This window comes from Triturus cristatus, chromosome 6 (assembly GCF_964204655.1).
Source record: "Triturus cristatus chromosome 6, aTriCri1.1, whole genome shotgun sequence".
Taxonomy (NCBI): domain Eukaryota; kingdom Metazoa; phylum Chordata; class Amphibia; order Caudata; family Salamandridae; genus Triturus; species Triturus cristatus.
Genome location: NC_140589.1, coordinates 8,424,455 through 8,452,389, shown reverse-complemented (window position 1 = coordinate 8,452,389; position 27,935 = coordinate 8,424,455). Strand labels below are relative to the sequence as shown.

The 27,935-nt window shown below is 45.8% G+C and overlaps 1 protein-coding gene across 2 annotated transcripts in view; it reads left to right on the top strand.

Moving 5' to 3' along the window:
- Window positions 1-27,935, top strand: part of LOC146813628 (uncharacterized) — a 109,693-nt gene that overhangs the window by 61,086 nt on the left and 20,672 nt on the right. For both annotated transcript variants that reach the window (XM_085610101.1, XM_085610102.1), the window contains one exon: window positions 26,743-27,640. In XM_085610101.1, coding sequence (XP_085466227.1) covers window positions 26,743-27,640 — 898 coding nt within the window. The remainder of the gene's footprint in view (window positions 1-26,742; window positions 27,641-27,935) is intronic.

Here is a 27,935-nt window from a genome sequence, read left to right as displayed (position 1 = left end):
TATCACATTCCTTGAGAAACGTTTCCAGTTTGCGATTGGGGGCCGCATTTTCTACACACCAGCATCGGAGGCAACATCCTACCTGATTTTTCTGCATTTGGGGCCAGGGCAGTGAAACTTCGACGGGCTGCCTACACTGTGCGTCTCCCCCGCTGCCATACTTCACCTTTGGCCACCGTTGGGGGAGACTACAGCTCCCGTGATCCTTTGGGGGCTGACACCTTCCGCTTTCCAGCGCGCCCGGAGGCGCTTTAAAAGAGTGCTTCCTTGGCAGAGCGGGGGCCGCATTTTCTACACACCAGCATCGGAGGCAACTACCTACCTGATTTTTCTGCATTTGGGGCCAGGGCAGTGAAACTTCGACGGGCTGCCTACGCTGTGCGTCTCCCCCGCTGCCATACTTCACCTTTGGCCGCCGTTGGGGGAGACTACAGCTCCCGTGATCCTTTGGGGGCTGACACCTTCCGCTTTCCAGCGCGCCCGGAGGCGCTTTAAAAGAGTGCTTCCTTGGCAGAGCGGGGGCCGCATTTTCTACACACCAGCATCGGAGGCAACATCCTACCTGATTTTTCTGCATTTGGGGCCAGGGCAGTGAAACTTCGACGGGCTGCCTACGCTGTGCGTCTCCCCCGCTGCCATACTTCACCTTTGGCCGCCGTTGGGGGAGACTACAGCTCCCGTGATCCTTTGGGGGCTGACACCTTCCGCTTTCCAGCGCGCCCGGAGGCGCTTTAAAAGAGTGCTTCCTTCGCGTCGCGGGACGCGCGCGGGCGGCGCCGGGCTGAGCCCGGGCAGAGGGCGGGCCGTCTGTGGCCATCCGGGGCCGACGGAGGCCGGGCTGGGCCACGTCCCATACACCTTGAAGCGAGCACCAGGGGCTGAGCCTGTAACAGAGGTATTTTGCGTCGCCTGTGTATTGTGACATTTGTAGTTTGCAATCTGACTGTGGACACAGGCACTGGGGAGAAATTTTGGCGCGTATTGATTTTGTGGCCTGTTGGTCATTGAACATTGAACACCCGGCCGGACTACACGTTGACACCAATATAGAAGGCTGCGGTGCGTAACAGCCAGAATATTTGCCTGATTTATAGTTTAACCCTATAAACAGAGGGACTGAAGAATACATATAAGATCGGGTTACCATGGTTAAAAACAAGATTGCTAAAACGAGGGCAGGGGGAGGAGTGAAAGGGACATTGGATGCCTTTATTACTAGAGCCGAATCAGTATTAATACATAAGATCCAATTGGCTGAGCGCAGATTGTCCCTGGACCCCCAATTAGCAACAAAAAGATCCTCGTTGGGCAATATAGCAGCTTGCGTAACGCCTGGTGCTCCGGCAGATTCAAATAAGTCTATTTCGGAGCAGTATACCCAAGCTGATATTATTAATTTATCATTAACTACAGCCCATAACTTACAGGGCGACATAACAAGTCCAGATAGGATAGGGTCAATAAATGACAACCAAGGTGCCGCATCCAGCCCACAGGATAGAGAAAGTTTACAGTCAATAATATCACAGGGAGCGAGGAAGGGGGGAGCCATAAGGGAGGAGCCCACCATTCACCAAGTAGAAGTTGAGACTGACCTGGAACAGGGCTTGGGGGAAGATGTAACCACACGCACAAAGACCCAAAAAATAGGAACGGGGTCCTCAGCGGGGGGTGGCTCAAAATGTTGCACGCGCTCTAACACAGCTAGGCAGAAGGGAGTTGCCAAACCACTTAAAGGCAGTATTAAAAATTTGGAGAAAGCAGGGTGCTTTAGATGTGGCCTTGAAAACGGACCATGTGGGACCCAACAAATTATAATAGAGCTAGAAAATAAAATGGAACTGCTTATACAGCGTTTGCTAGAGCCAGTAATGGCGAAAATAACAAATATGGAAGGGACTATAAACAAACTTGCGTCCCGAACCCAGCCACAACAGGTTAGAGACCCCGGGCAGGAGAGGGAGGAGGGTAGTACAGCGTTGAATTGTAAAAACAAGGAGCCAGCTAAAAGGGGAGGCGAACAAGTAGGGCGTAGTAAAGTAGCACAGGGAGCTAATACTGGCAATAGGGGGAATAAGAACTGGAATGGGGAAACCCGGGATGATTCTGACACCCAACCTGAGACTAGAGTTGGCGGCCCGAAACATAGGGAACATACTAAGCATAGCGGGATAGACCGCGTAGATTGCATGCAGGCCACCCCAGGGCTTCCTATATTAGATCTACCCCCAGCCTCCAGCCCATACGCAGTGGTACTAGTAGGAGTCCCGGGACTGAGTAAGGGAGTAGAGGAATCGACTAGCACCTTGATAAATAAAGCAGCACACTGGATTAAAAATAACATACCAGTTATTCGTTTCCAACATGACCACATCCTCATGGCCAGGAGGATAGCCTGGATTGGCCGAGGAGAGAAAAAGTTCCCCGGTGACTGTATAATTGTAAACTTAAGATCACAGGGATTAGTAAGAGAACTCCTAGATAATCGGCACGGGGAAAGTGAGAGAGGGTCGTGTGTAAGGATGCTCCCTTTGCATTACTTCTACAGGGATAGTGCCCGTGATCCTGGCAAGATCCGGCAAGGGTCAAGAACACCCATGAAAAATAGATGGGACAATATATACTTAGCCCCAAATAGATTTGCCGCCCTCACTGACTATTCCGCCCTGGATGAACAGGACTGACTGGGGAGTGTTGGAAATCAAGTGAGGGAGAGAGTATATGAAGTGGTAAGAAATGAAGGGAAAATAAAAAGTAAAATAGGACCTAATAGTCAGGATGCCAACATTGATATCCCTTCCAGGCAGGCTAGGGTGGTGGGAGATATAGACCCGCAAGAAATAAGCCTGGAGATGAATATAACACAAGGGATGACCAGAGACGACACAGATGGTAGGGCACGCATAATCTCTGAGTTAAGGTTGCTGTCCTGGAACACCGCGGGGCTTGCATCCAAAGTGGCAAACCAGGAATGGCAAAGTTTTTTATTAAGGGATATGATATTATTTTCCTACAGGAAACTTGGGAAACGGATTGCAGTGGCCTGTTCTTGGAGGGCTATAAGTTGTTTCATACCCCGGCACGCAAATCACCCATGGGACGAGCCAAGGGAGGACTAATTCTGTATGCGGCATTATCACTGCAAGGGAGTTGGCAAGACCTAGGATGGGATTCTGAATGCCTCCAGGGCTTAAGATACATTGCAAAGGGCCTTAAGGTTATTTTTATAAATTTTTATAATGCAGGACAATCAATGTCCAACTTGACGGAACTAGAGCAGAGAATCTCTGGACTGAATGAGGTGGGAGATCCCAGCGTCAGGATAATTTTAGTGGGGGATTTTAATACTCACCCATGCCCACATTTGAAATGGGAAGGAGGCTCATGGGACGCCTGTCCTTCTACAAAAGGCTGGCATGTTGAGCACTCTAGAGAAGGCACGGCACTAAGCATGATTTTAGGTAAATTTGCACTAACACATACAATGGACTTAGTCAGGAATGGTGCATTAGTCTCAATGACGCCATCATTTAAGGGGCGGGGTTGCGATTCCATCATTGACTATATCTTTGTTTCCCATGCTCTAGCTGGCAGAGTCAGTCACTTTGAGATAGTCCCTAGCATCTTTAGCGACCATAATCCCCTTGAATTAACAATAAAGACCCTAGATCAGTGTGCCAAAATAGATAAAAGACTTCAGTGGGGACAATATAAGGCAATGGACCAGGGCAGGAGGATTAAATGGTGCAAGATTGATGGACTGGCATTACATAGAGCGCTCCTGGCAGAGAAGGACAGTAATATGTGGAAATGCCTAGATAGTAACATTGAGGGGAGCGATCTGATTACACCATTTGAGGGCACTGCCCAACAGATTGATAGCCTCTTAAGGCGTAAGATGAATAAGCAGACAGACCCTGGCCCAAGATGGTTCGATAAAGAATGCTCGAAGGCACATAGGAATCTGAAGCAGGTACTCAAGATAGCCCCAAGGGATAGAGGTGCAATCATGGAATGCAGGAACCAATATAAAAAAGCAATTAGTAGAAGGAAGTATTGCCTTCAATCTCAAGCTTGGGAGTCACTAAAAGAAGCAGCCGAGCATCGTGACATGACAAGCTTTTGGAAAACAATAAATGATCCTTGCTTCCAAGATTCAAACAAGCCCCAGGTAGTATCCCATATCCTACCGGAAGAATGGGTAGCACACTTCTCCAAACTATACAACCGGGGCAATCCAGAGACGTTGCAATCTCAAACTCTGGAATTAACCGAGGGCGAGTGTACACCATTCACGGTGGGAGAAGTGAAACTTGGTATAGAAGGCCTGACGTTAAGAAAAGCGCCTGGACCTGATGGGATACCACCAGACCTGTTCAAAAGCCAGGTGGAATTGTGGGCACCAATACTGGCTAGGGTACTAAATGCTGCCTGTCGGGAGGGCATGCCGAGATCATGGTCCACGGCAGTCATTGTTCCAATTTTCAAAAAGGGGAATAGAAATGACCCCCAATGTTATCGCCCAATATCCCTTATAGATGTCACGGCGAAAATTATGGGGAGAGTCATTCTTAATCGTCTTTTGGATTGGGCTAAAGAATATAACATCATTACAGATCTCCAGTATGGGTTTAGGAGTGGGCGTTCAACATCAGACCAGTGCCTTAACCTCTACCATCTAGTGGCCAAATACACTCTGGCCAGGGAAGGCACTGTGTACTTAGCGTTTATGGACCTCTCAGCAGCCTTTGACTGCGTAAGCAGAAGGAAGCTGTGGGAGATGCTGGCTGAGATGGGCATAGACCAGGGACTGTTACGAATACTCCAATCACTCCATTTTGAAACTACGGCACGGGTGAGATTTACAGATGAGGGCGACCTGACGGAGGAGTTTCACTGTCGGGGAGGGGTGCGGCAAGGCTGTATCCTGGCCCCTTTTTTATTCACATTATATGTAAATGGGCTAGACAAAGCACGGGGGGGCTGGACGCAGACTGCCCTTGTATAGGTAGGAGAAGCATACCAGTCCTCCTTTACGCAGATGATGCGGTACTTCTGGCCCGCACAGGAAGGAGCCTGCAGTTGCTTATAAATGGATTTGTCAGGTTTATGGCGGACCTAGATTTAGTGCCCAATTTATCCAAGTCGTATGTCATGGAAGTAGGCAAAAAACCGGTTAAGAACTATAGCTTCTCAATAGACACCCATACATTGGAAAAAGTAAAAACTTTTAATTACTTAGGGATTGTCTTTGACCAAGAACTTAGCTTCAAACCCCTGGTAAGCCTGAAATGTAGTCAGTTCCCGAGTGCTGTGGGATCCATTATGAATTTCGCAACAAGACTTGGTCGCTGGTCCCCGCACGAAATCACCCAGTTATATAGCTCTGTTTGCTGCTCAAAGATCCTCTATGGGAGCGAGGTTTGGGGCTTTCGTGATATGGGGAATATTCAAAAAGAAGAAGATAAATTCCTAAAAAGGCTTCTGCAAGTCCCCATAAGCGTCTCCTTGTATGTTGCCCACGAGGAGCTGGGTATGGATCACCTTACGGATCACGTTGCAGCTAACCCTATTTCCTGTTGGGTAAAAATATGGACTAACCCAGAGGCCACCCTGAGTAGATCAATTATACAGGATTGTATGAAAGGGGATAAGTGGATTAAAATACCATGGCTAAGATACGTAAGGGATGTTCTGACCAGGCTGGGTTATGAAAAGTTCTTTAACGAGCCAAGCACATTGGCCAAAAATGATAAGGGCAGCATAAAGAAAGCCTGCAGGCAGTACTTGGCTAGGACTAGAGACATAAAAGAGGGGTCTAAAAGTACAGTAAGATCACACCAGCTCATCAAAACTCAGCCGGGCATGGAATTTTATTTAGCAAAAATGTACAATAGACACGATAGATACTTAATGTCTAGATTTAGATTAGACTTGCTACACCATATTTTGGCTGTCCCGGCAGGTTATGTACATGACATAAGCACAAAAGGGTGTTGCGGCTGCGATCTTAGATCTCCGCAAGACACCCTGCACTTTGTTTTATTGTGCCCCTACTATTCTTACCCACGCTCATTGTTTTTAAAAACATTACTTAAACGTGCAAATTTTGAACAGGCCAAAGTGGCCCTCCTGTTTCTGAAGCTCGCTGCTGAGCCTTTTACATTGTTCAGCATGGTACATTTTTTGCGCCTGGCAGTCAAGCTGAGGAAAACTAGGGGAGAGGAGTAATTGGGGTCGATGGCACTATAAATGAGCAGTAATAAAGGAATGAAAATTAAGAAAGGAGTAGAGATTAAGTGTATAGCTCTGCAGCTTAAGGAAGACAGGGAATGCCTGCTTTTTAAATTGTTTGTTTTAACATGAATTATTTATTAATGTATGGAATATTGTGTTTTATAAGGCCCGATTGTATAATATGTATCTTTTATGGCTATTTTTAATAACCGAATAAAGATTATTTGAAATTGAAATTGGGTCCTTCGTTGTCCAGCTGGTATTTCCGATCAAGTGCTTTGCTTCCGTCGCTAGGAGCTGGGGATCATTAATCGAACACTTAATGCGTTTTAAGTTAATAGTGGAACTTTCAAAGGCTTGTGCCACTGCCTGATCATGTTGCATCAGCCTAATGCTGAGGAATATTTCTTGAGCTGTGATCGCTTTCTAATCTATTGCCAAAGACATGATTCAAGAGGGAAAGGCTGACATAAGAGTAGTCGATCAGAGATGCGCCAATTTTTGTTAGGAATGAGTGACCATGCGGCTTATTGGGAAGAAAATGCCAGTTGAGGGCTCTAAGGCCAAGATGTTCCAAATTGCATTGGGTCCTCCTTGCACCATCCAGGACGATCCTCCGGTGGTAGGGCCCAGTCACTTTCCTGCAACTTAATTACCTTGTTCTTTTGTAGGTCAGACATCAGCCACATGTTGAAATCTCCACATAATATGATGTTTGCATTCGGGAACCCAGATCTCATATTTAATACTGTCGCTTTCACCTCATCAGATAGGGATAGCCTAGATGCTGAGTTAGGACGAATATACACGTTCAATAGAATTACGGTCCTAGACTGACCGTTGTAAGTTCTGAGTGAGATACCCACTATCTGAAGAACCTGGGAGCAACATACTAGATCCCATGAAGTAATTGCGCTGTTAGCCGATATATAGATGGCTAGCCTGCCGCTGCATCGTCAGGGCTATTTCGTTTTAATTGCTGGAAAGTGATGAATTTTAAACCCTTCAAGGTGCTGCGGCTCCACAAGCCATTTCTCTTGTAATAGAATAATCTTGAAGGATCGTAAGTAGGAGACCGTGGCCTCATCCCCAGTTTGTTTGCTAGCCCGTTTATGTTCCAAGAACATAACTTTAGTGGGCTGCCTTCTTGAGCCTTTTGGCCGTTATTTTGTCAACGTAACAGTCTAGTTGAATTTAGTGACCCCGCCAACCATGACCAAGTGCAGTCCTGTTCCGGTCCTGTATTTTGGATGTGATGACCGTCGCTTACTTTTTTTGAGCTGGAGGTGGGGGTCTTGCCCAGGGCACTTCTCAGGACCGAGTAGACAGTTTTTGGTCCTGCGCATGGGCGCTCCGCGGCCCGGATGTTATGAAGAACGTGTGGGTAGCCTGGTTCCTTACCAGGGGTCATGGAAATGCCCCACTGTTTAAAGGTTTCCATGTGCCTCAAGATTTTGTTTGATACCTCTGCAGAGCGCCAGGTGACCTTGGTAAATTCTTGTGATGTAACTTAGTTTGACAGGCCTATGGCTTCTATCAGTTTCATAATATTCCCACGATTTAGTATGTCACAGCTGCCTTTGGACTTGTACTCTGGATAAAACAGAGTGAAAGTTGTAGTTGCTTGAGATGACCTAGTGGTCTGAAGGCCTTCATATTTGATTGCAGAGTGGATGTTCTCTGGATCGCCGTTAGTAAGGTTTCTTTGGCTCAGTTCCCTGTAGAGAGATCCCTGTCCAGAGGGTACCTCTGGAAGCCCAGCCAGAGTCTCTGTCCCCAGCAAGCAGTGCATAGAGAGGTTTCCTGCGGGGGTTCCGGGGGCTGCATCCTTAGTTGCTTTTTGAACTGATGGAGGAGCAAACCTGTTTGGTACTCTAGGGCTCTTTTGGACTGCACCACGGCCGTTTTGCGCCTCGCTATCTTGAATCTGATTGGGTGAAATGATGCTACCCAAGTGTTCTGTTTGCCGGCTGCTGGCTTGAGCCTGATTAGGTGATTTGGTGCTGCCTAAATAATCTGTATTCCAGGTGCGCTTTGGGCCCTCTACCCAAGGCAAAGATGTAGGGTCCGAGAGTTGCAGTTGGTTGTTGACAGATGGCCCTGGTTTTCCTCTTTTTCCCGTGGGCTCAGTGTTTTCCCCGGCGACAGCCTTCTCCTCTTTAAGGGGTAGAGAACCAGTCTGTTGCTTTTTGACATTGCCAGATGAGATCGTTGGGTTCTCCGGTTCCTTAGCTACCTTGTCTGTTCTGTTTGAATCCTTATGTCCAGTCGAGGCTGCTCGTGTGTGAGTGTTGAAGAGTGGGTCAAGGCTCGAGTAATGCGTAATACGGCGGATCTTGTTACGTCCCTTTCGCTTTCTTTGCCTTTTTCCCTTACAGTTGAAATCCTCCGTTTCCTGGTCTAATGGAGGTGGTGAAGTGGACTCTACTTTTCCAGCAACTGGGGACTTTTGTTGGTTGATCCTTTCGCTGCTTGTGGCCGGTGTTTCCGGGGGCAATGGCATAGCCCTTGCCTCGACCCCTCCAGCCTCTGGGTTTATCACCTCCTTGACGTTGTTGGCGGGGATTGTAGCACCAACTCCTTTGCTTGAAGGGAAAGGCTTTGGATTGGTGATTTCTTTTAAGTCCACCACCAGCTTTGCCATCATCTCCAGGAGCGTACTTTGTTTGCCTATTATTGGTGAGCAGTCGCAGCCTTGTAGCGGAGGGTCAGCATCTGCTTTAGCCCATCTAATCAGATTGTTTAGATTTGTAATTTTATCATCTGTTAGCGACGTACACCGCCAGTGCATTTTGTAGGCTGATTTGTATGTCCATTTTATTAGCTTGGTATGTCATGACATCGGCTGACCTTTGTAGAATGTCCAGAGCTGTGGCCCATACCGATCCTTGTTTAAATTCCTCCTCCTTCCCCCCCGCCTTTTGGGACCGGTGAAGGCGTGGGGTGGTTAGGTGCGTCTTCCCCATATGATGAAAGCATGTTTTCCTGTTCTTTTGATTGAATAAAGGAGAGATTTCTCTCCGGGATGCAAACATCCTCAGCGTATGGCGTAGGCATGAGCCGACCCTGCCCCTGAGGTGAGCACTGAGCGAGCTCACTTCCACCGTCCCCGCATTGTGATGGATACGCTTGCGGTATATACGGTATGTTGGCGGAAATTTCGACGCTTCCTTCTGTTTTAGCGCTAAAACGGCCTTGTATGCCGAGCGTTGTTGGTGAATTAATAAGCTCAGACATGAGGCCTGAGCTGGCAGGGTGAATGACTGCAAGAGTGGCTAAAAGGTTGTTCATTGTCTCTGGGGGAATTGATGTGTTCTTGGTTTTGATTCGCCATTCTTTAGCCGGGGCGACTGGTAGGACCCCAAGATTGCCCAACGTGGTAGTATTAGGATCTTCCCTTCCCCCCCCGTGGGGCATATCTGGCTCCTCGAAATTACTGGTATCTATGGGTGTGTAATTTGCCAAATTACCAAGCTTGATGTTAGCGTCAGGGCTACCCTTGCAGATGGTCACGATGGGGCTCAAAGGAACAGATAAGCCCTTGATTCTCATATTACTAGAGAAGACGGCTGACCCTGCGTCTTTCAGAAAGGTAAATTTGGAGGTTATTTTTGGTTGCATGCCAAATGACTTGTAGCCAGCCGGTCCAGCTTCCAGTTTGAGCGGATGGAGGGTGTTGACTGTAGTGCTTTCTGGTAAGTTTTGCGGCAGGTCAAGTATCTGATCTGTGTCTACAGTCAGTGTCCCGTGCACTGCTCTCTGCTTCTTTTCCCTTAGTGGGGCCGTGCCCCTCTGCTCCCCTGATTGCATGCTTCGCTGTGTCCAGGTGACCATGTAAGTTACAGAAAGCCAAAAGCTCCGGCTTTGGCCTTCGAACTTGTCTGCGTAGGCAGCGTAGGTGGCACGAGCGGCACAAGCAGGCTGGGAGGCAGGAGGCAGGAGGAAGAGAGCAGGGCTCGCTGCTGAGCTGCAAGCCGCACCCAGCCTAGCTGGCCCGCTCCACAGAATCACTGGGCACACACTTCGCAGTCACCCCTAACGGTGACCACGCTCTCTTTCCTTGTCCCTACTCCTGTGTCTGCTGACTGCTCCCTGTTAGCTGCCTGCTCACTGTTGGTTGATGCTGCTGGTTACTGCTGTCAGATCGTTTTCACACCTCTCACCACTCCCCACTGCTGCTTCCTCTCTGGTCACGGGAGCCGCAGGTCCTCACTCCGTGTTTCTGTGTCTACTGCCCCACTTGTGCTCGTCACTCCGCTCAAGCTACAAACCACCGTGGCCACCGTGTCTCGTGTCCCGTGTCCCAGTGCGGGGCGAGGCACGGGGTTAGGCAGCAAGGCAGAGTCGTGGGGCACAGAGGAAGGCACCAACACTCTTTGCGGCTTCGGCAGCTTTAGCCTCTGGCCCGGCCCGCGCTGCTCCGCTCACACCGCTCGCTCCTCCACTCTGCACTTGCCTCTTTCTGCACTTGCCTCTTTCTGCACTTGCCTCTTTCTGCACTTGCCTCTTTCTGCACTTGCCTCTTTCTGCACTTGCCTCTTTCTGCACTTGCCTCTTTCTGCACTTGCCTCTTTCTGCACTTGCCTCTTTCTGCACTTGCCTCTTTCTGCACCTCACTTGCCTCTTTCTGCACCTCACTTGCCTCTTTCTGCACCTCACTTGCCTCTTTCTGCACCTCACTTGCCTCTTTCTGCACCTCACTTGCCTCTTTCTGCACCTCACTTGCCTCTTTCTGCACCTCACTTGCCTCTTTCTGCACCTCACTTGCCTCTTTCTGCACCTCACTTGCCTCTTTCTGCACCTCACTTGCCTCTTTCTGCTTTTCTCTTTCCTCTTTCTGCACTTCTTTCTCTTTTCTGCACCTCACTTGCCTCTTTCTGCTTTTCTCTTTCCTCTTTCTGCACTTCTTTCTCTTTTCTGCACTTCTTTCTCTTTTCTGCACCTCACTTGCCTCTTTCTGCATTTCTCTTGCCTCTTTCTGCACTTCTCTTGACTCTTTCTGCACCCTTCGCGCCTCTTTCAGCACCTCAGTTGCTTCTTTCTGCACCTCTCCTACCTATTTCTACACCCGTTTTGCCTCTTTTTGCATCTCTCTTGGTTCTTTCTGCACTTCTCCTGCTTCTTTCTGCACCGCTTTTGCAAATTTCTGCATCCCTCATGCCTCTTTCTGCACCCCTCTTCCCTATTTCTCCACCTCTCTTCCTTCTTTCTGCCCTGCTCTTGCTTCTTTCTGCACCTCTTGTGTATATTTCTGTATCCCTCTTACCTCTGTCTGCATCCCTGTTCCCCCGATCTGTACCTTTCTTGCCTGTTTGTGGACCTCTCTTGCTTCTTTAAGCAACTCTGTTGCTTCTTTCTGCACTTCTCTTGCTTCTTTCTACACCCCTCTTGCCTCTTTTTGTACCCCTTTTTCCTCTTTGTGCACCTCTCCACTCTTTGTGCACCTCTCTTGCTGTTTTCTGCACCTCTGTTCCCTCTTTCTGCACCTCTCTTCCCTCACCTCTCTTCCCTCTTTCTGCACCTCTCTTCCCTCTTTCTGCACCTCTCTTACCTCTTTCTGCACCTCACTTGCTTCTTTCTGCACCCTTCCTTTTTCTGCACATCTCTTGCCTCTTTCTGCCCTGCTCTTGCCTCTTTCTGCCCTGCTCTTGCCTCTTTCTGCCCTGCTCTTGCCTCTTTCTGCCCTGCTCTTGCCTCTTTCTGCCCTGCTCTTGCCTCTTTCTGCCCTGCTCTTGTCTCTTTCTGCCCTGCTCTTGTCTCTTTCTGCCCTGCTCTTGCCTCTTTCTGTACCCCTCTTGCCTCTTTCTGTACCCCTCTTGCCTCTTTGGGCACCTCTTTGCTTCTTTATGCACTTCTCTCTCCTCTTTCTGTACACCTCTTGTTTAAAGCACTGAATTGCCTCATTTTGGCAAATTTCCATAGGGGATGCTGCGGATCAAGTGTTTGGGGTGTGAGCTCCTAGAATGTAGAGTGGAGTTCCCCGCCGTACTCTTTCTATGCAGTTTAGTGTGAACTTGCCTTCCTTCAATATAGAATTCTACATCTAAGAACTCCACATTGCAGGGATGTGGAATTCCTATAGCCCGACGCCCAGGACATATTGTTTGGGGTCAAGGGCAACAAGTTTCCATGTGTATTTTGTCCTTGGGACAAGTAGGCCCAAACCCCTACAGCACAAACCCTTTGGCTGCCAGTTGACAAAGCCATGTTATGGATCGGGGAAAGGCTTTGCCTGCAGTTAAGGTAATATTTGTGTCCATGTGTTAATGCTGTTCACACTTGTATTTATGGTTCATTAATGCAAAACCTTTATTATTATGGTGAGTAATCGAGGTACATATTGTAAGTTCAGACTGTACTACTGACAGTGGGTCCAGTATAAAAATGTGTACACACGTTTTCAATATTTAGCAATATGAGGCTATGCATACTGCTCCCAGAATGCTCTCTGATTAGATGCAAATATATGCAGGAGCTTGAAAGCAAGATTGATTATTCTTTGCTTTCAAAATAAAACGTTCACAAAAAAAACGCAAGAACCATTTTGCTATACTGTAACATTTTAGGTACCATTTTCCTGCAGCATCATTTAGTCAAATGTGTTGCTGTATGCTAGTGTTTCCCAAAAATATTCATAATGGAAAATCAGTGTAAACCAGTTTTAATAAGATTATGGGAAACAAAAATAAACAAGCATTTGGTAAAGCCAATAGGTCTGAAATTGTTGGTCAGCCTTTTGGTTTTGTCAATGTGTGACTTGTTTTGGCATGTTTTTTGTAAAACCTTATTGGTGTGGGAGCTACCGGGCCCTCATTATAACAACCATTGGCAAAAGCAAAAATTGTTTTGATCTCAAAATGCACACATTGCAACAGTAGTTCCTGGCACTGAACAAAATGACTATGGGTCGATTATGCTCCTTGTGAAAGAACAGAATGCTGTCACTCACAGTGAAGCTGGCCGACAGAGAGAGAGACAGAATTTTAATATACACAAAATGTCGTGGTTAACGCCAGACCTAATCAGGGGCCCAATTATTAAATAAAGTCTCAAAAGTGCACTCATGTCCTTGCATGAAGTGCAGATATATGACTTTCATGAATTCACAAGACTTTACAGAAGTAGGCCAAGAAATGGTACTCCTAGAAAATATTTGTGAACTCTATTTTAGCATGAGCTAATATGCAGGTGTAGATGTGCTCATGCGAAAATCTGAGTGTTTGCAAGTTCACTTTCCCTCCAACCATTTTCTCCCCAACCCTGAAAGAAGTTTTACGTCTGCCATTGTCAGGAGTAAATTTCCAACCTTTCTCAGTATGGGAAAAGATTAGAGAATAGTTGGTAAAAACCCTTAAAATATGCAAATTAGTATGTTTGCACAGACTCAAAAGGGCATTCCAACCCTGGAACTGATGCTTACCTTCAGCGCTAGTATGTAGATCTGCTGAAACGTGGCAACATAAGGGAATTGCTAGTATTCAAACCCTACTATGGAAGGAGCCCTGGCATAATCAGAGAGGCTATCCCGGAGCTCTTCTATAATGAGATTGCTGCCATAATTTGTCACCACATTGCATGGCACTAAAGGGACAAGTGGATTTTGTTACAGGACAAGTAGATTTATGAAGCAAACTGCCCCATGGACAAGTAGATATTTTATAAAAATTCCACACCCCTGACATTGGTATTATTTGTATTGGCAGTAAACTCTAAATTGTGTGTGTTCGTATTGATTATGTTTATAAATTCCATAGCAGATGTTTTGGAACCTTTCCATAATACTCAGACATAGTCTATAATCCTCCACCAATGTTGGCTATGTGTCTCATACAAATGCTTGTGTTGCGCTCTGAGGACATGCTCCTCCCACCAGCCTACATGTAAACATGCATAGCTGCGAGAGAAGCATGCCCCCATCGCAACTCCTCGTAGTAGTTGGTAGGCTTGTTTGTTAAAGAGAGAGAAGTTATTTTTAAGCATATATCAAACATGGCGATTATTTTGTTATGCTCATAAAAATTGATATCACGTTGTCCCAAAAAGTAATGTACTGCCTTGATATCCTCACTGTGATGGATACTTGTATATAAGGAAGTTATTTCCATAACTATCAAGTAGCAGTCCGTTTCCCAGTTAACATTTTTTTATTTACTGAGAAAGTCGCCAGTGTCCTCAATAAAGGATGGTAGACCTACAACAAACTCCTGCAGAAAAAATATATATATATATTCCTCCAACACTCTCCGAACCTTCACACCGGTCCAGGCCCTTGCAAATGAAAGGAGGGGACAGCGCAGCCCCCATTCTGGAGCCATTAATGGTCCTGTGGACTGCCGCTCCCCAGAGCCGGCTCACTATGTCCCGGGGTGCCCACCATTGGGACTTAGCTGTTTGCTAGTGCTTGGTGGGAGCTTCGACAACCCCCACCAAGCAGAAGCAAACAGTAAGTCTACTCCCAGTGAGTGGGAGCAGGAAAACTTCTCCTGCTCGCTGGGAGTGGAGTTTTCATCTATTTTCCTATCCACTGTCAAACTGTCAGGAAATCAGATGAAAACATTTCTCTAACGTGCAGGGAGCAGCAGTGCTGCTCCCTATGTGTGGGAGCAATGCTCTGTAGTGACTGATGAGTGGGTTCTTTCTTGGCTTTTCCTGGTGCGAGCAGAGTCCATGTTTCTCCATTTAATTTACTGCGAGTATGCAAAATCACCTGGAAGTCTCACCCATTTTGCCCCACCCCGTCCACCGTGTAGTATGCAAAGCTTTTCCTGTCTTTTGCCAGTATGATGGGCAGCAAACCAAAAGGTTCCTTAGTGCATTTCCCACCAATTTTGGTGATCACTTCTTGATTCCGAAGAATGAGGACATCTCCACCAAACAAAGAAGCGCTTACTTATAGTTCAGAGGAAGTACCTCTGTTTGATGAAGATTCTCCTGTTTGTAGTTTGTTGTGTTAACATGAATCGTCGTCAAGAGATCACAAAAATTAAACCTTTATGGGAAGCACTTACAAATCTAAACATAGCAGGTGCCCCAGTTGAAGCTCCACTTCTGTAAAGCACAAATGATCCTAACTTCTTGAGCTTCGCGAATGCAAAGCAGTTCTGCTTCCTCTCGTATTCCATGTTGAAAAACAATATGAAATCCTTAATGGAGGTGAATTGATCATTGATCTATTGGAGCACAATCTGGTGGGTAGCAACTGTGATGAGTTGTTTCTATCTTGTCTCCTGATGAGGGCAGAGTCCGTGGGTCTCCCTTTTAAAAAAACAAAAGTATGCAATTACCCAAAATCCATAGCATCACTCACACACCCAATCACAGACCTACACTGGGACTCACACCCGCTCACAGACCCTCTCAGACCCACACAGGCTCTTGCACACCCACTTAGACACCCACCCACAAAGACACCCACTCACAGATCCATACAGCCACTCACACACAGCCACCAACCCATACAGCTCCTCCCACACCCACTCACAGACCCATACAGACACTCACAGCCACATACTCGCGCACCCACCAAAACACTCATACACTCATTCACAGACCCATACAGCAATTTACACCCCCACTCTCGCAGGTGACTGGTTGCTGTTAGGATTTTATTTAAACGTAGAAATTCACTGAAAAAAACAAATGTTACAGGGACGTTCTAGTTAGGCTCCAATTTCACTTGTACAAAACCAGTGAAAATCATCAGTTAAAGTTACCCGAGCTAACTTTAACTTACACCGCCACAATGCACTGCTTATGACTCGCATATTACATCACTCATGACATGGTCAGTGACATCACTCATTACATCTCAAATGACATCACTGATGACACCAGCCACAGAACTACTCACATACCCACTCACACCACCATACAGCCTCCCATACAACCACTCACACACCAACACAACCACTCACATATCCATTCCCACTCCCATACAACTACACTCTCACACACTCACTCATCCATAGAGCTACTCAAACACCTACTCATACAGCCACACAGCTACTCACACAAGAACTCACTCACACAGCCACACACTCACCCATATAACCTTGCACCACAGCCATTCACTCACCCACCCATACAACCACTCACCCACCCACAGAACCACTTGCATACCCATTCACACATCCATACAACCACTCACACACCCATACAGCCAATCACACAAACACTCACTCTCCAATACAGCCACTCACACACCAACTCCACCAAACACCAACTCAAACAGCTACTCACTCACCCAAACAGCTACTTACACATCAAACCTCTCACTCATACAGCCATTCAGACACCCACTCTTTCATAGTCACTAAACACTCACTCACACACCCATGCAACCATTCACACACCCAGCTATAGACTCATAGAACCACAGACCCCCACTCACACACCCACACTATCAGTCCTACTCTCACAGCCACTCACACACCCATACAGCCACTCGCATACGAATACACAGTCACACAGCCCCATGTATCATATGTTAGAAGTAATATCACTCAGTAGTAGTTTACAAAGTATAGTAATTTAACTTTGTAGTACCTTAGTATGTCACTTTAAGTTTGAGAAACTTTACAAAGCACTAACTCTCACTGGATGATGTCATCAGTGATGTAATTTGAGAAGTCATCAGTGATGTCACTGACCATGTCATGGGTGATGTAATATGTGAGGTCATAACCTGTAACCTTTGTTTTTAGGTCTCGGTTGGCGAAAGCAGTGCATGAGCTGCTCTTGTTATTCGAGTGCTTCTTGGAATCAATATAGATTCCGAAGCTCTCGGAGGCGGAGTTGAAGCCCCGCCCCCAGCTATCTAATTCGCTGGCGTCCTCTTGCATGCAAAACGCTGGCTTCTGATTGTAAAGTAGGCTTCTTAGTCCCTCCTTGTTGCCGCCTTGTCTCCTTTTGGCCCCGCCCACCGGGATTTGATCTTTTACCAGCGGCATTATACAGAATGCTTTAATTAGTGTGTGAACTATAGAAATAGAGCAGCTAGGTATGCACTCGTTTAAACAGTTTAATCAATTTTAAAATTTTCTCACAATATTAAACTAACAATAATCAATGATGTGTGCACCAGGTTAAGTGGCACTGCCAGCCACCTGACTTAAACAAAAAAATTAGAAATTCTAGACTGATGTCTAGAAATACCGAGTGCACTGCGTAATGCCCCAAAGGGGCGTACTCTCATATTTTTAATTACCAACAACAAGTTTTCAAAACATTTGTGAACAAAATATTATCAAATTCAAACACAGTCCTTTGTACAGTGTATCAAAATTCAATGAAAACACTAATCGAAATAAACTTCAAGTGGATGAATGAAGTCTTCTGCCTTTATTCTTTGATGAATGCAGATAGCTCCTCGTTTAAAATCAACAGAACGTTGCTTGTAGTCAGCAATATTACATTCTTTAAACTCCACAAATCAACAAAAAATCCCAATGCATTTTGGGCTGTAGAATGAGCCCTTTATCAGGGGAATCTACAAGTATAAACAATCATGTATGATTTACACATATAGAAAATAACTACAATGAAATGCTTTACAAGTTGTGGACACAAAAGAAGTCAGGGGTTTACGAATTATGATATTTAGTTAGCAGACAAAGAAAGAATCCACCGTGAAAAGCTACAGGTTAAGGCCCACCACCAAAAGAAAACTGAAGATTCATAGAAATCAACACCCGTGTATATTTAACAAATAAGTTCTTATACTAATCTCCAGTGACTCAGAAGCGTACCTTTTAGATTACTGAAGTAGGTGGATTCAAATACAAATGCGTTGAATCAATCTGTACACAATTTATGTGGTTGTAACAAGACTGTCCTCGTCTTTAATTGTCTGTAATCCGAAAAGCACTATGTCAATAAAAGGTGCCGCTGACCAAAACTATACATATCAATGAGCAACAAGATCCTCTTACCAACAAGCAGCCTATCGTAGCGTTAAGAATGAATTCCCAACACCTGTCGTAAGCGTCAAACGAATTCCCAACCAAAATATCTGTAGCAAAAAAAAAAAAGTAAAATTAAATTGCTTGCCTCAAAGCCAAGGTTTCAAAGGGATATCAATCCTCGAACTAACTTCGGATAACGTTAACAAAATCACGCTTACCAGCAAGATCTGAGTACAGAGTCGACTCCGCGAACAAACACGCCGGGTTTCTGGCTTGAGAACCACTGAGTGATTACGTGTTTTAAAGCCGTGCAGCGAAACAAACATAAAAACAGGACTACGTGGATAATCCAATTTACAGGCCACCAGTCCATACCAAAAGTCATGCAACACTCAACCTCAGGAGCAAGCTGTAAAACAGCCGCCATATTGGAACAGGAAAACCACCACCACGAGAAAATAAAAATCGAAGAGTGTCAAGAGACGACCTTAAGCAAAAACAATAAAGTTTGAGATGAAAAGAAATAAGAGACCTAAAAGAAAATGCCTGATAAAAAAACTCTAAATAAAAAGTCAAATATCACAATGTCAACTTTGTTACAAAGTGCATCTTCATCACAGTATCAGCTTTGTTACAGAATACATGAACAACACAATATCAACTTGAAGTGAGCTATTAACAACTCCTCACTAAGTGATGTGAATAATGCGCAGTAAGAAAAAACCATGAAAAAGTTTTTAAAGAAAGCATGCCAATTCAAATGTGTCATTTAACCCCTTTGGAAGTAAGGTTTGCAAAAACCAAATCCAATAGGATTCGCGTTGTAACAAGAGTTTCGTCATATCCTTGTCTGGACATGGTACAACTTTTTCCAAAACACAGAATCTCAATTGAGCAATAGAGTGCTTCTTCTCTGACCAGTGCAATGCTAAAGGTGAGCTTGTAGTTTTAGTACGTATTCTACTCTTATGTTCGGTGATACGAATACGTAGAGCCCTCTCCGTTTTGCCCACATAATACAAATCACAAGGACATTTGATCAAGTAAATCACATGGGGACTGTTACAATTCGCATCAAAATTCAGCTTAATCTTTTTCCCAGTCCAAGGGTGTGTAACATACCTGCCAATAATGGCATTGTTGCAGTGAGAGCAATTCATGCATTTCGTCATGCCTCTATAAGCAATGTCAGAACTGAATGTGGTGCGACTCAAAATTTCCTTAAGATTACTAGATCTTTTATATGCAAACAGAGGTGGCTCAGAAAAGATTCCTTTGAAGTCAGATTCTGTTTGCAGCACATCCCATCTTAATAGAATACTTTTTTTTTAACAGAATCAGAGTTAGTGGAAAAAGTAGATACATATACTTCACGATTAGGTCCTGGTGGCTTGTCTTGCTTTTGTAATAAAGCATCACGACTTTTCATCAATGCTCTTGTTTCGGCTTCATTAATTACTTTCAAAGGATAACCCCTTGCTAAAAACTTGTTTTTGGAATCTTGAATGGTCTGCACGCATGACTCCTGATTAGAAGAGATACGTCTGATTCTTAAAAATTGAGAAAATGGTAGGTGTCTTTTCAATGACCATGGGTGAAAACTTTGATATTGCAAGGCGTTATTGCGATCAGTCGGTTTTTTAAATACGGATGTTTCAATGATATCTCCCAATCTATTTAATACAACATCAAGATAAGCAATGCTATGAGACTCAATGAGATAAGTAAATTGAATTCTCCGGTTAATCTCATTAACTTTATGAATTTGCAATTCAATTTCATGTCTTGATCCATGCCATATAATCAAAATATCGTCAATGAAACGACGATATAAAATGAGCCTAGACGACCAGAGTGGATCAGAAAGAATGTTTTCAGATTCGAATTTGAGCATAAAGATGTTGGCATAGCTGGGCGCCCCAGAAAAGCCCATGGACGTACCATTAGCTTGAAGATAAAATTGACCCTTCCATTGGAAATAGCTATGGTACAAGCAAAAATGCAGAAGTTCAACTAAAAACACTTTGTGAGCCCTTATGGGGTCATGCCTCAGTAAGGCCCATTCAGTTGCATCAATGCCCTCATTGTGAGGAATAAAAGTGTACAATGACACAACGTCAATTGTACACAACAGAATCTCTGATGATTTAGGTATCTTAATGTCATCAAGAATGTTAAGTAAATGAGTGGTGTCTTGAAGATACGGTGGACTTGACTGCACTATAGGCTGAAAAAATGTATCTAAATAGCGTCCCAATGGATCATGTAGTGACCCACACCCGGAGACAATTGGTCTCAACGGGGGATCTACAACATTTTTATGAATTTTAGGTAGCATGTAAAGAGAAGGTCTACGTGGAAATCGTGTAAACAAAAACTCCCTAGTTTTATTACTAATCCATAGCATATCAACAGCATGCTGTAGAATAGAATCAAGTAAGGAAGCAAAAGAAACCGTAGGATCTTCAGTCAATTGAATGTAAGTGGTGGAATCTTGTAACATCAACAGAATTTTTCGTTCGTAATGATTAAGATCCATAACAACTAACGCCCCACCTTTGTCTGCCTTAGTGAAGTGTAAAGTGGTGTTGCGTTTCAAAGAATTCAATGCCATTTTTTCACCTTTAGATAGATTAAGTGATATGGGCTTAGAAAATGAAATTTTAGCAAGATCTTGTTTTACCAAGTTTTCAAACAAATCAATAGTTTTGTGTGAAAAAGGTGGAACGAAAGAGCTCTTTGGTTTGAATTCAAGGTAACCGTCCTCTTGAACTGAATCTGAAGTGGTCTCAATAGTTGAAAAAAAATATCGAAGCCGAAGCTTTCTGATGAATTTATAGAAGTCTACTTGAGACTCTAAACTCTTCCCAAGGTACGTAGGAACGAAAGAGCAACCTTTATTCAAAACTGAAATTTGTTTTGGAGTTAAAACTTTAGAGGAAATGTTCACCACTAGTGTCTCCTCCCTCGTCTCGTGGACCCTGTTTTTGCCGAATCTATGACCTCGACGGGTTTGTCTAGTGAAGTTGGTGTTGGTGTAGGCGGTTGATTTGATGCTGGACCTGTCTCTAAAAAAGAAACTTTAGAAATGCTTGGGCCAGCGATTGCTGGTTCACTCACTAGAGACTGAGAAGTTGTGGGAGCAGGTTGCTCATTGATATGTATAGTTTTGGTCAGCGGCACCTTTTATTGACATAGTGCTTTTCGGATTACAGACAATTAAAGACGAGGACAGTCTTGTTACAACCATATAAATTGTGTACAGATTGATTCAACGCATTTGTATTTGAATCCACGTACTTCAGTAATCTAAAAGTACGCTTCTGAGTCACTGGAGATTAGAATTAGAACGTATTTGTTAAATATACACGGGTGTTGATTTCTATGAATCTTCAGTTTTCTTTTGGTGGTGGGCCTTAACCTGTAGCTTTTCACGTGGATTCTTTCTTTGTCTGCTAACTAAATATCAAAATTCGTAAACCCCTGACTTCTTTTGTGTCCACAACTTGTAAAGCATTTCATTGTAGTTATTTTCTATATGTGTAAATCATACATGATTATTGTTTATACTTGTAGATTCCCCTGATGAAGGGCTCATTCTACAGCCCAAAATGCATTGGGATTTTTTGTTGATTTGTGGAGTTTAAAGAATGTAATATTGCTGACTACAACCAACGTTCTGTTGATTTTAAACGAGGAGCTATCTGCATTCATCAAAGAATAAAGGCAGAAGACTTCATTCATCCACTTGAAGTTTATATCTATTAGTGTTTTTCATTGAATTTTGATACACTGTACAAAGGACTGTGTTTGAATTTGATAATATTTTGTTCACAAATGTTTTGAAAACTTGTTGTTGGTAATTAAAAATATGAGAGTACGCCCCTTTGGGGCATTACGTAGTGCACTCGGTATTTCTAGAAATCAGTCTAGAATTTCTAATTCTTTTAATTAGTGTGTGAGCACTATTTTCTTTACTGGGAGAATGGCTGTGCTTGTTCTCTTCAAGGGGTAATTTTGCTTTCCTGCACAGTGATGTGATGGGTGGGGAGGAGGAGAGTGTCTAGGATCACGGTTGTCGCTGGGATGCTTGACAGATTTAGACTGATCCTGCCCCAACCCTGCTAGCCTCTCATGTCAGCTGTGAAATCCCTATAGCCCAGACTGCCAGTGCGCGCGCCCCTTTCATGCTCCAGATTGTCCGGGGCCTCGTATGGTGAGATGAACTCAAGCGCTAGGCTTCGGGGACAGATGTAGCGACAGAAGTCTCATTAAATGCATCGTATGCTTGGAAATGGAGAGGGCTTCATCCCACAGATGATGTGGAGGAGGGGGAGTAATTGCTTTCTACTGTCGGGTTGTCTGCTGGTAATTTGCTGGACAGTGGTGAGTGGGGGTCTCACTGCTGTCTCTGGCGCAGGGGCACCGCCCCTCCCCCTGCCCAGTGCAGGGATGGCTGCTCGTGAGGAAGGGCTGCTCAAGAATCTTCGCCGGCAGCCTGTCCTGTAATCGCTGTAAATGTACATCTCGTACCCCCCGCATAGCTAGGCCTATTGTTACGCCACTGGTACATATATAACAAGCATTGAAAATGCAATAGGTCTCACCCTTGTTTAAGTTAAAGCAATTCTGTTTGTAATTCGGCGGCTTTTTAGCTTCGCCTTTATTTGTGTTTTTCAAACTTTTATTTACATTAAATGCATATGTATGCATATATGTATGCATGCATATGCTTGTATTTATGAGAGGTAGAGAGTGAGTGGTAGAGTGAGTAGTGTGGAGAGTAGAGTGAGTAATGAGTAGTAGGGTGTAGTAGAGAGGTAGTAGAGAGTGAGCAGTAGAGAGTAGTAGAGTGAGTAGTAGAGCGAGAGTAGAGTAGTTGAGAGAGTGTGTAGTTGAGTGTGTAGGAGTGAGTAGTAGAGAGTGAACTTGCCCCCTGAACTGCGCCCCAGGAACAGTGGGCGCTACCCCTCCCTGGAAGAAAGGAAGCTGCTGCTGGTGACTTGCGAACGCTGACTCCAGAGAACCTGTGTGCCCCCATCTCGCCGAGCAACGTGACCTCTGCCCGACTGTGCTGCTGTGAGCACCGCGACGGTCTGCCCCGCCTGGCCTGAATAAAGTAAACTGCTGCCCCCTCGAGCCACAGCTCGCACCGTAAGGAAGGACTGTCTGATTCCAAGCCCCGAGCCTCTGTGGCCCCCGAGCCGTAGAGTCCACTGCGAGGATCGACGACACCCAAGTTCGCCGCTTCTGGACGATGCCGACAGCGCTGCGCCGCTAAAATCACCCCCGAGCCGCCCCTCCTTCCATCCACATCGAGGTGAGCCGTGAAGTCTCGAGGCGCCCCACCAAGCACTGTTGTCCTCTGCCAAGCGGGACTGCAACGCGACGCGGGACGCCCCTCCTGCGACTGCCGAGGCCGCCCCGAACTCCCCATCAAGATCCAAGGTACTGTGCGCCCCGAACACCCCGGTACGACGCGTACCTGCCACGGCACGGCCTGTACTGACCCGTACGCTCGCGTCCCCGTACGCTGACATACGCGGGAAGCGTGAGTCTTCGAAGGGAGCGTCCTGAAGAGCGTACACCCCGGTACGACGCGTACCTTCACCCGTACGGACCGTACTGCCTTGTACGCCATCGTCCCCGTACGCCTGCTCACGCGGGAAGCGTTAGACGTAGGGGGGAAGCGTCCCGAAGAGTGTACGGCCCGTACTAAGAGCGGTACGACGCGTACCAACACCCGTACGGACGGAGCTTCGACGCGCACGGACCCCCAAAAGGTGCAGATTGCACCCAAATTGTGCATTTTAAAGAACTGTGGCACCCCCAAGACATTGCAACCAAGTAACTGGAGTCCTATTTAAAAGTAAAGACTGTAACTAAAGCCTGCTTGCAAAAACCTATATAAAGAAGCTTTATTGTTATAAATTCTGTCTGGTGTCTCTGTGTGGTGGGTTGGTGATTGTTGTGGGACATCATAAATGCTTAAGCTTATGTACTCTAGAGTTTAGCCTGACTGCTCGCGCCACACTACCTAGAGGGTGAGCAGGGGTTATTCGCTGAGGGTAATCCTTTGCCCTGACTTAGAGGAGAGGGTCCCTGCTTGTCGCAAGTGCATACCTGCGCCAACCAGAGACCCCCGATTCTAACAGATAGTAGTAGAGTGAGTAGTAGTAGAGAGTGAGCAGTAGAGAGTGAGCAGTAGAGAGTGAGCAGTAGAGAGTGAGTAGAGAGTAGTAGAGTGAGTAGTAGAGCGTGAGTAGAGAGTAGAGTAGTTGAGAGAGTGTATAGTTGAGTGTGTAGGAGTGAGTGAGTAGTAGAGAGTGAATAGTAGAGAGTGAGTAGTAGAGAGTAGAGACTGAGTAGTAGAGAGTAGTAGAGAGTGAGTAGTAGAGAGTAGTTGAGAGTGAATAATAGATTGTAGTAGAGATAATAGTAGTAGAGTGAGTAGTAGAGTGAGTAGTAGAGACTAGTGAGTAGTAGACAGTGAGTAGTAGACAGTGAGTAGTAGAGTGAGTAGCTGAGAGCAGTCTCTGCTGCACTCCTGAGCCCGGGCACCACGGGGCTTCTGAGCCCAGGCTCCAGGAGGCCTCTCAGCCGAGAGCAGTCTCTGCTGCACTCCCGAGCCCAGGCTCCAGGAGGCCTCTCAGCTGAGAGCAGTCTCGGCTGCACTCCCGAGCCCAGGCTCCAGGGGCCTCTCAGCCGAGAGCAGTCTCGGCGGCATTCCTGGGCCTGGCTATCTGTTCGGTCTCAATACCATGAGACCTCTCAGCTGAGTGCAGTCTCTGCTGCACTCCTGAGCCCAGGGGCCTCTCAGCCGAGAGCAGTTTCTGCTGTACTCCTGGTCTGTACACCAGGGGGCCTCTCAGCCGAGAGCAGTCTCTGCTGCACTCCCGAGCCCAGGCTCCAGGAGGCCTCTCAGCTGAGAGCAGTCTCTGCTGCACTCCCGAGCCCAGGCACCATGGGGCCTCTCAGCTGAGAGCAGTCTCTGCTGCACTCCATGTATGTATACCAGGGGGCTCTCAGCCGTGAGCAGTCTTTGCTGCACCCCGAGCCCAGGCTCCAGGAGGCCTCTCAGCTGATAGCTGTCTCAGCTGCACCCCCGAACCCCGGCTCGGCCCTGTCAGCTCACATCACACACGGGGGCAGCTGCGCTGCTCGGATTTCAGGCCTTTGGTCACGTTTACATTTTTTCTGATTTTGCAACTTGGCGCTGTGTATAGCGCTAGTGCAGGCGACGCGGACTTCAGGCAGGTGTATTATTTCTGAAGGCCACGCCCTAGGACCCCGGTGCATGTAGCACGGGTCCTGAGCACCGCTACAGGAAAGTGGGGAGCATTGCGTTAGAGGCATTAAAAATCAATACACACTGAAAGAACGCGTCCATTGAATACATATTTCTATTTTAAAGGAAAAGAGTAAAAATTTAAATTAACCCCAAACAAGCTTTCACAAGCACTTTAAGAATGCAAAACTCTAATGACTGCACCACAGCCTTATTAAAGCTATTTTTTGTACCCTTCAATCATTATTCTAAAATCTTTGTGTGCCAATTTCTTTAAAAACATTATATAGTTTATAGAAAATGCTTTAATAAAATACAATTTTGATTTCTGAACATAGCCAAATACAAGACTGTGAAACATGAAACAAGCATTGGCATAGCCAATAGGTCTCGCCTTTGGGACCTTATATTTACATTTTTATACTTTATTAGCCCTGAGGAAGTCACAGGATCTCTTCCTGTTAGCTGATGAAACATGTGTTACACCAGTAAAGACTGGATGTGCCGGATCGGGCATGAGGTTAAGTTGTCTCCATATTTGGGGCTTTGTATTGAGGCGAAAACTTGGAATCACATTGCATCACTTTTGAATTTGGGAGAAACCCATACAAATGAATTTTGGGTCTGAATTGTAACTGGATTTAAGGACTCTTGAAGGAGCCATATTAGCCCTGAGGAAGTCGTGGGATCTCTTCCCATTAGGCGACGAAACAGGTGTTGGCTAAAAAAGACTCACCTGGCTAGGAAGTGATTCAACCTGCTCAAGAATGAATTATTAAAGAACAGAAAGCAAGAAGACAACTGCTTAGTTTTATTCTTGTCATTTGACTTTACACTTTGAGCGTGTGCAGGGGATCTTCTGCAGACTACAGGCTTGTCTACCTCTGTCCACAGATTTCTTGATTAATAGGCATCCGTTTCACTGTCCTTGAATCTTCATATTGCGACTTAGGCTCCAGCAGATGGAGCCAGTTTGTGTATTTAAGTTCTGTCTGTTCCTGCTTTACCCTTTGCTATGACCGGCGACAGAAGTTTGACTCGCACTGACCCTAATAATTTTCCCTTGGTGGCATAACTCCTCCTGCTGCTGCAGAGACCTACTGTCTCTCTAGCATGCCCTTACCTGTAATGCGGAGTTACACTCCTGTCACCTGAAGTGCAACATTTTTCTTTTTACACAAATCATGACCAACATGAAGTCCACTGACATGTCTTTCTATGGGGTAAGGGTCCAAATAACTGAGTTCACAATTAAGTACAATGTAATTGTTTTTTGATGATCTGCAAAGTCTTACAATTGTGTGTTTGTTTCAGGTGTGTCCTACATCCTCCTCATTTGAGGTGCTTCTCGGAAAGTTTGGTGCCAGGAGAAAATGCAACTCATCTAAATTCCAAAATGAGCATCTATTGATTTGGAGCAGTACTCTTCTCTTTTCAACCCTTCTGGCTATCCGTAGGGTCAACCGTGTCAAACACCCCAAACATTTGGATTGCAACACCTCCCAGAGTAAAGTGAAACTGAACTGCGGCAACATGGAGCCAGAAACCAGTGTTAAAAGTACACAGACCAAGGTGGAATCACTGGTGCAAGTTATTCAGGAGGTACCAGTCACTGAGCAGAAATTCCAAGGGGAGCTCCTAAAGGCATCAGAATCGTTGGCCAAAGATATCAAGTGTGTGAAGATAGAGCCTGAGGATGACCCCGAAGAGTTCCTGCTGGCGTACGGATGTTCAGCTGAAGGATCCTTGTGGATAAAGGATTCCTGTGAAGCTTCGTCTTCCAGGTCTGAAAGAGATGCTCATGTGTCCTACCAGGGTTTGCCACATCGTACTGCTGAAGATTATGATAGACAGAAAGGTAATCTCCTGGATGAAACAGAAATGAGTGAGGAAAGCTTCCGTAAAAAGTTCCGTAATCTTGCATTCACCCCGGAGGTCAGACCGCGAACTATGGCTAATCAGCTGGAGGAGTGGTGCCGGAATTGGTTAAAACCAGAGATCCGAAGCCCAACAGAAATAGTGGACCTCATCATACTGGAACAATTTGTCCAGATCCTACCACAAGGTGCTCAGGATTGGTTGAGTCATCTCCAGGTGCAGTCCGTTAACAGTGCCGTCTTGTTGATTGAAGGTTACTTGGCGGGTGAAACTTCCAAAGGTTGCAGCTCTGACGCTTTGACACTCATCTGTAAAGAAGAGGACACCAGTGAAGGTACGAACGTAGCTGCGGGTCAATGATGGTGGAGCAGGGGTGGGTCATGGCAGTACCAGGGATCAGAGAAGAGAGTTGAGGGCTAATGACCTACTCGAAGACCAATCAACAGAGGAGGAAATTGAGTCTAATCGGGGGAACGATGTGTGTGTGTATAAAGGTAGTTGTAGCTAAGTGATGGGCGTGTGGATGGGGGCAAGAGCAGCACTTTGTAGGGAGCAGGAATTTAATGAAAGCGACTTCAGGTTTATGAAGGACGTTGAGGCCGAAGGAGTGAGAAGCGAGCAGGGGCCAC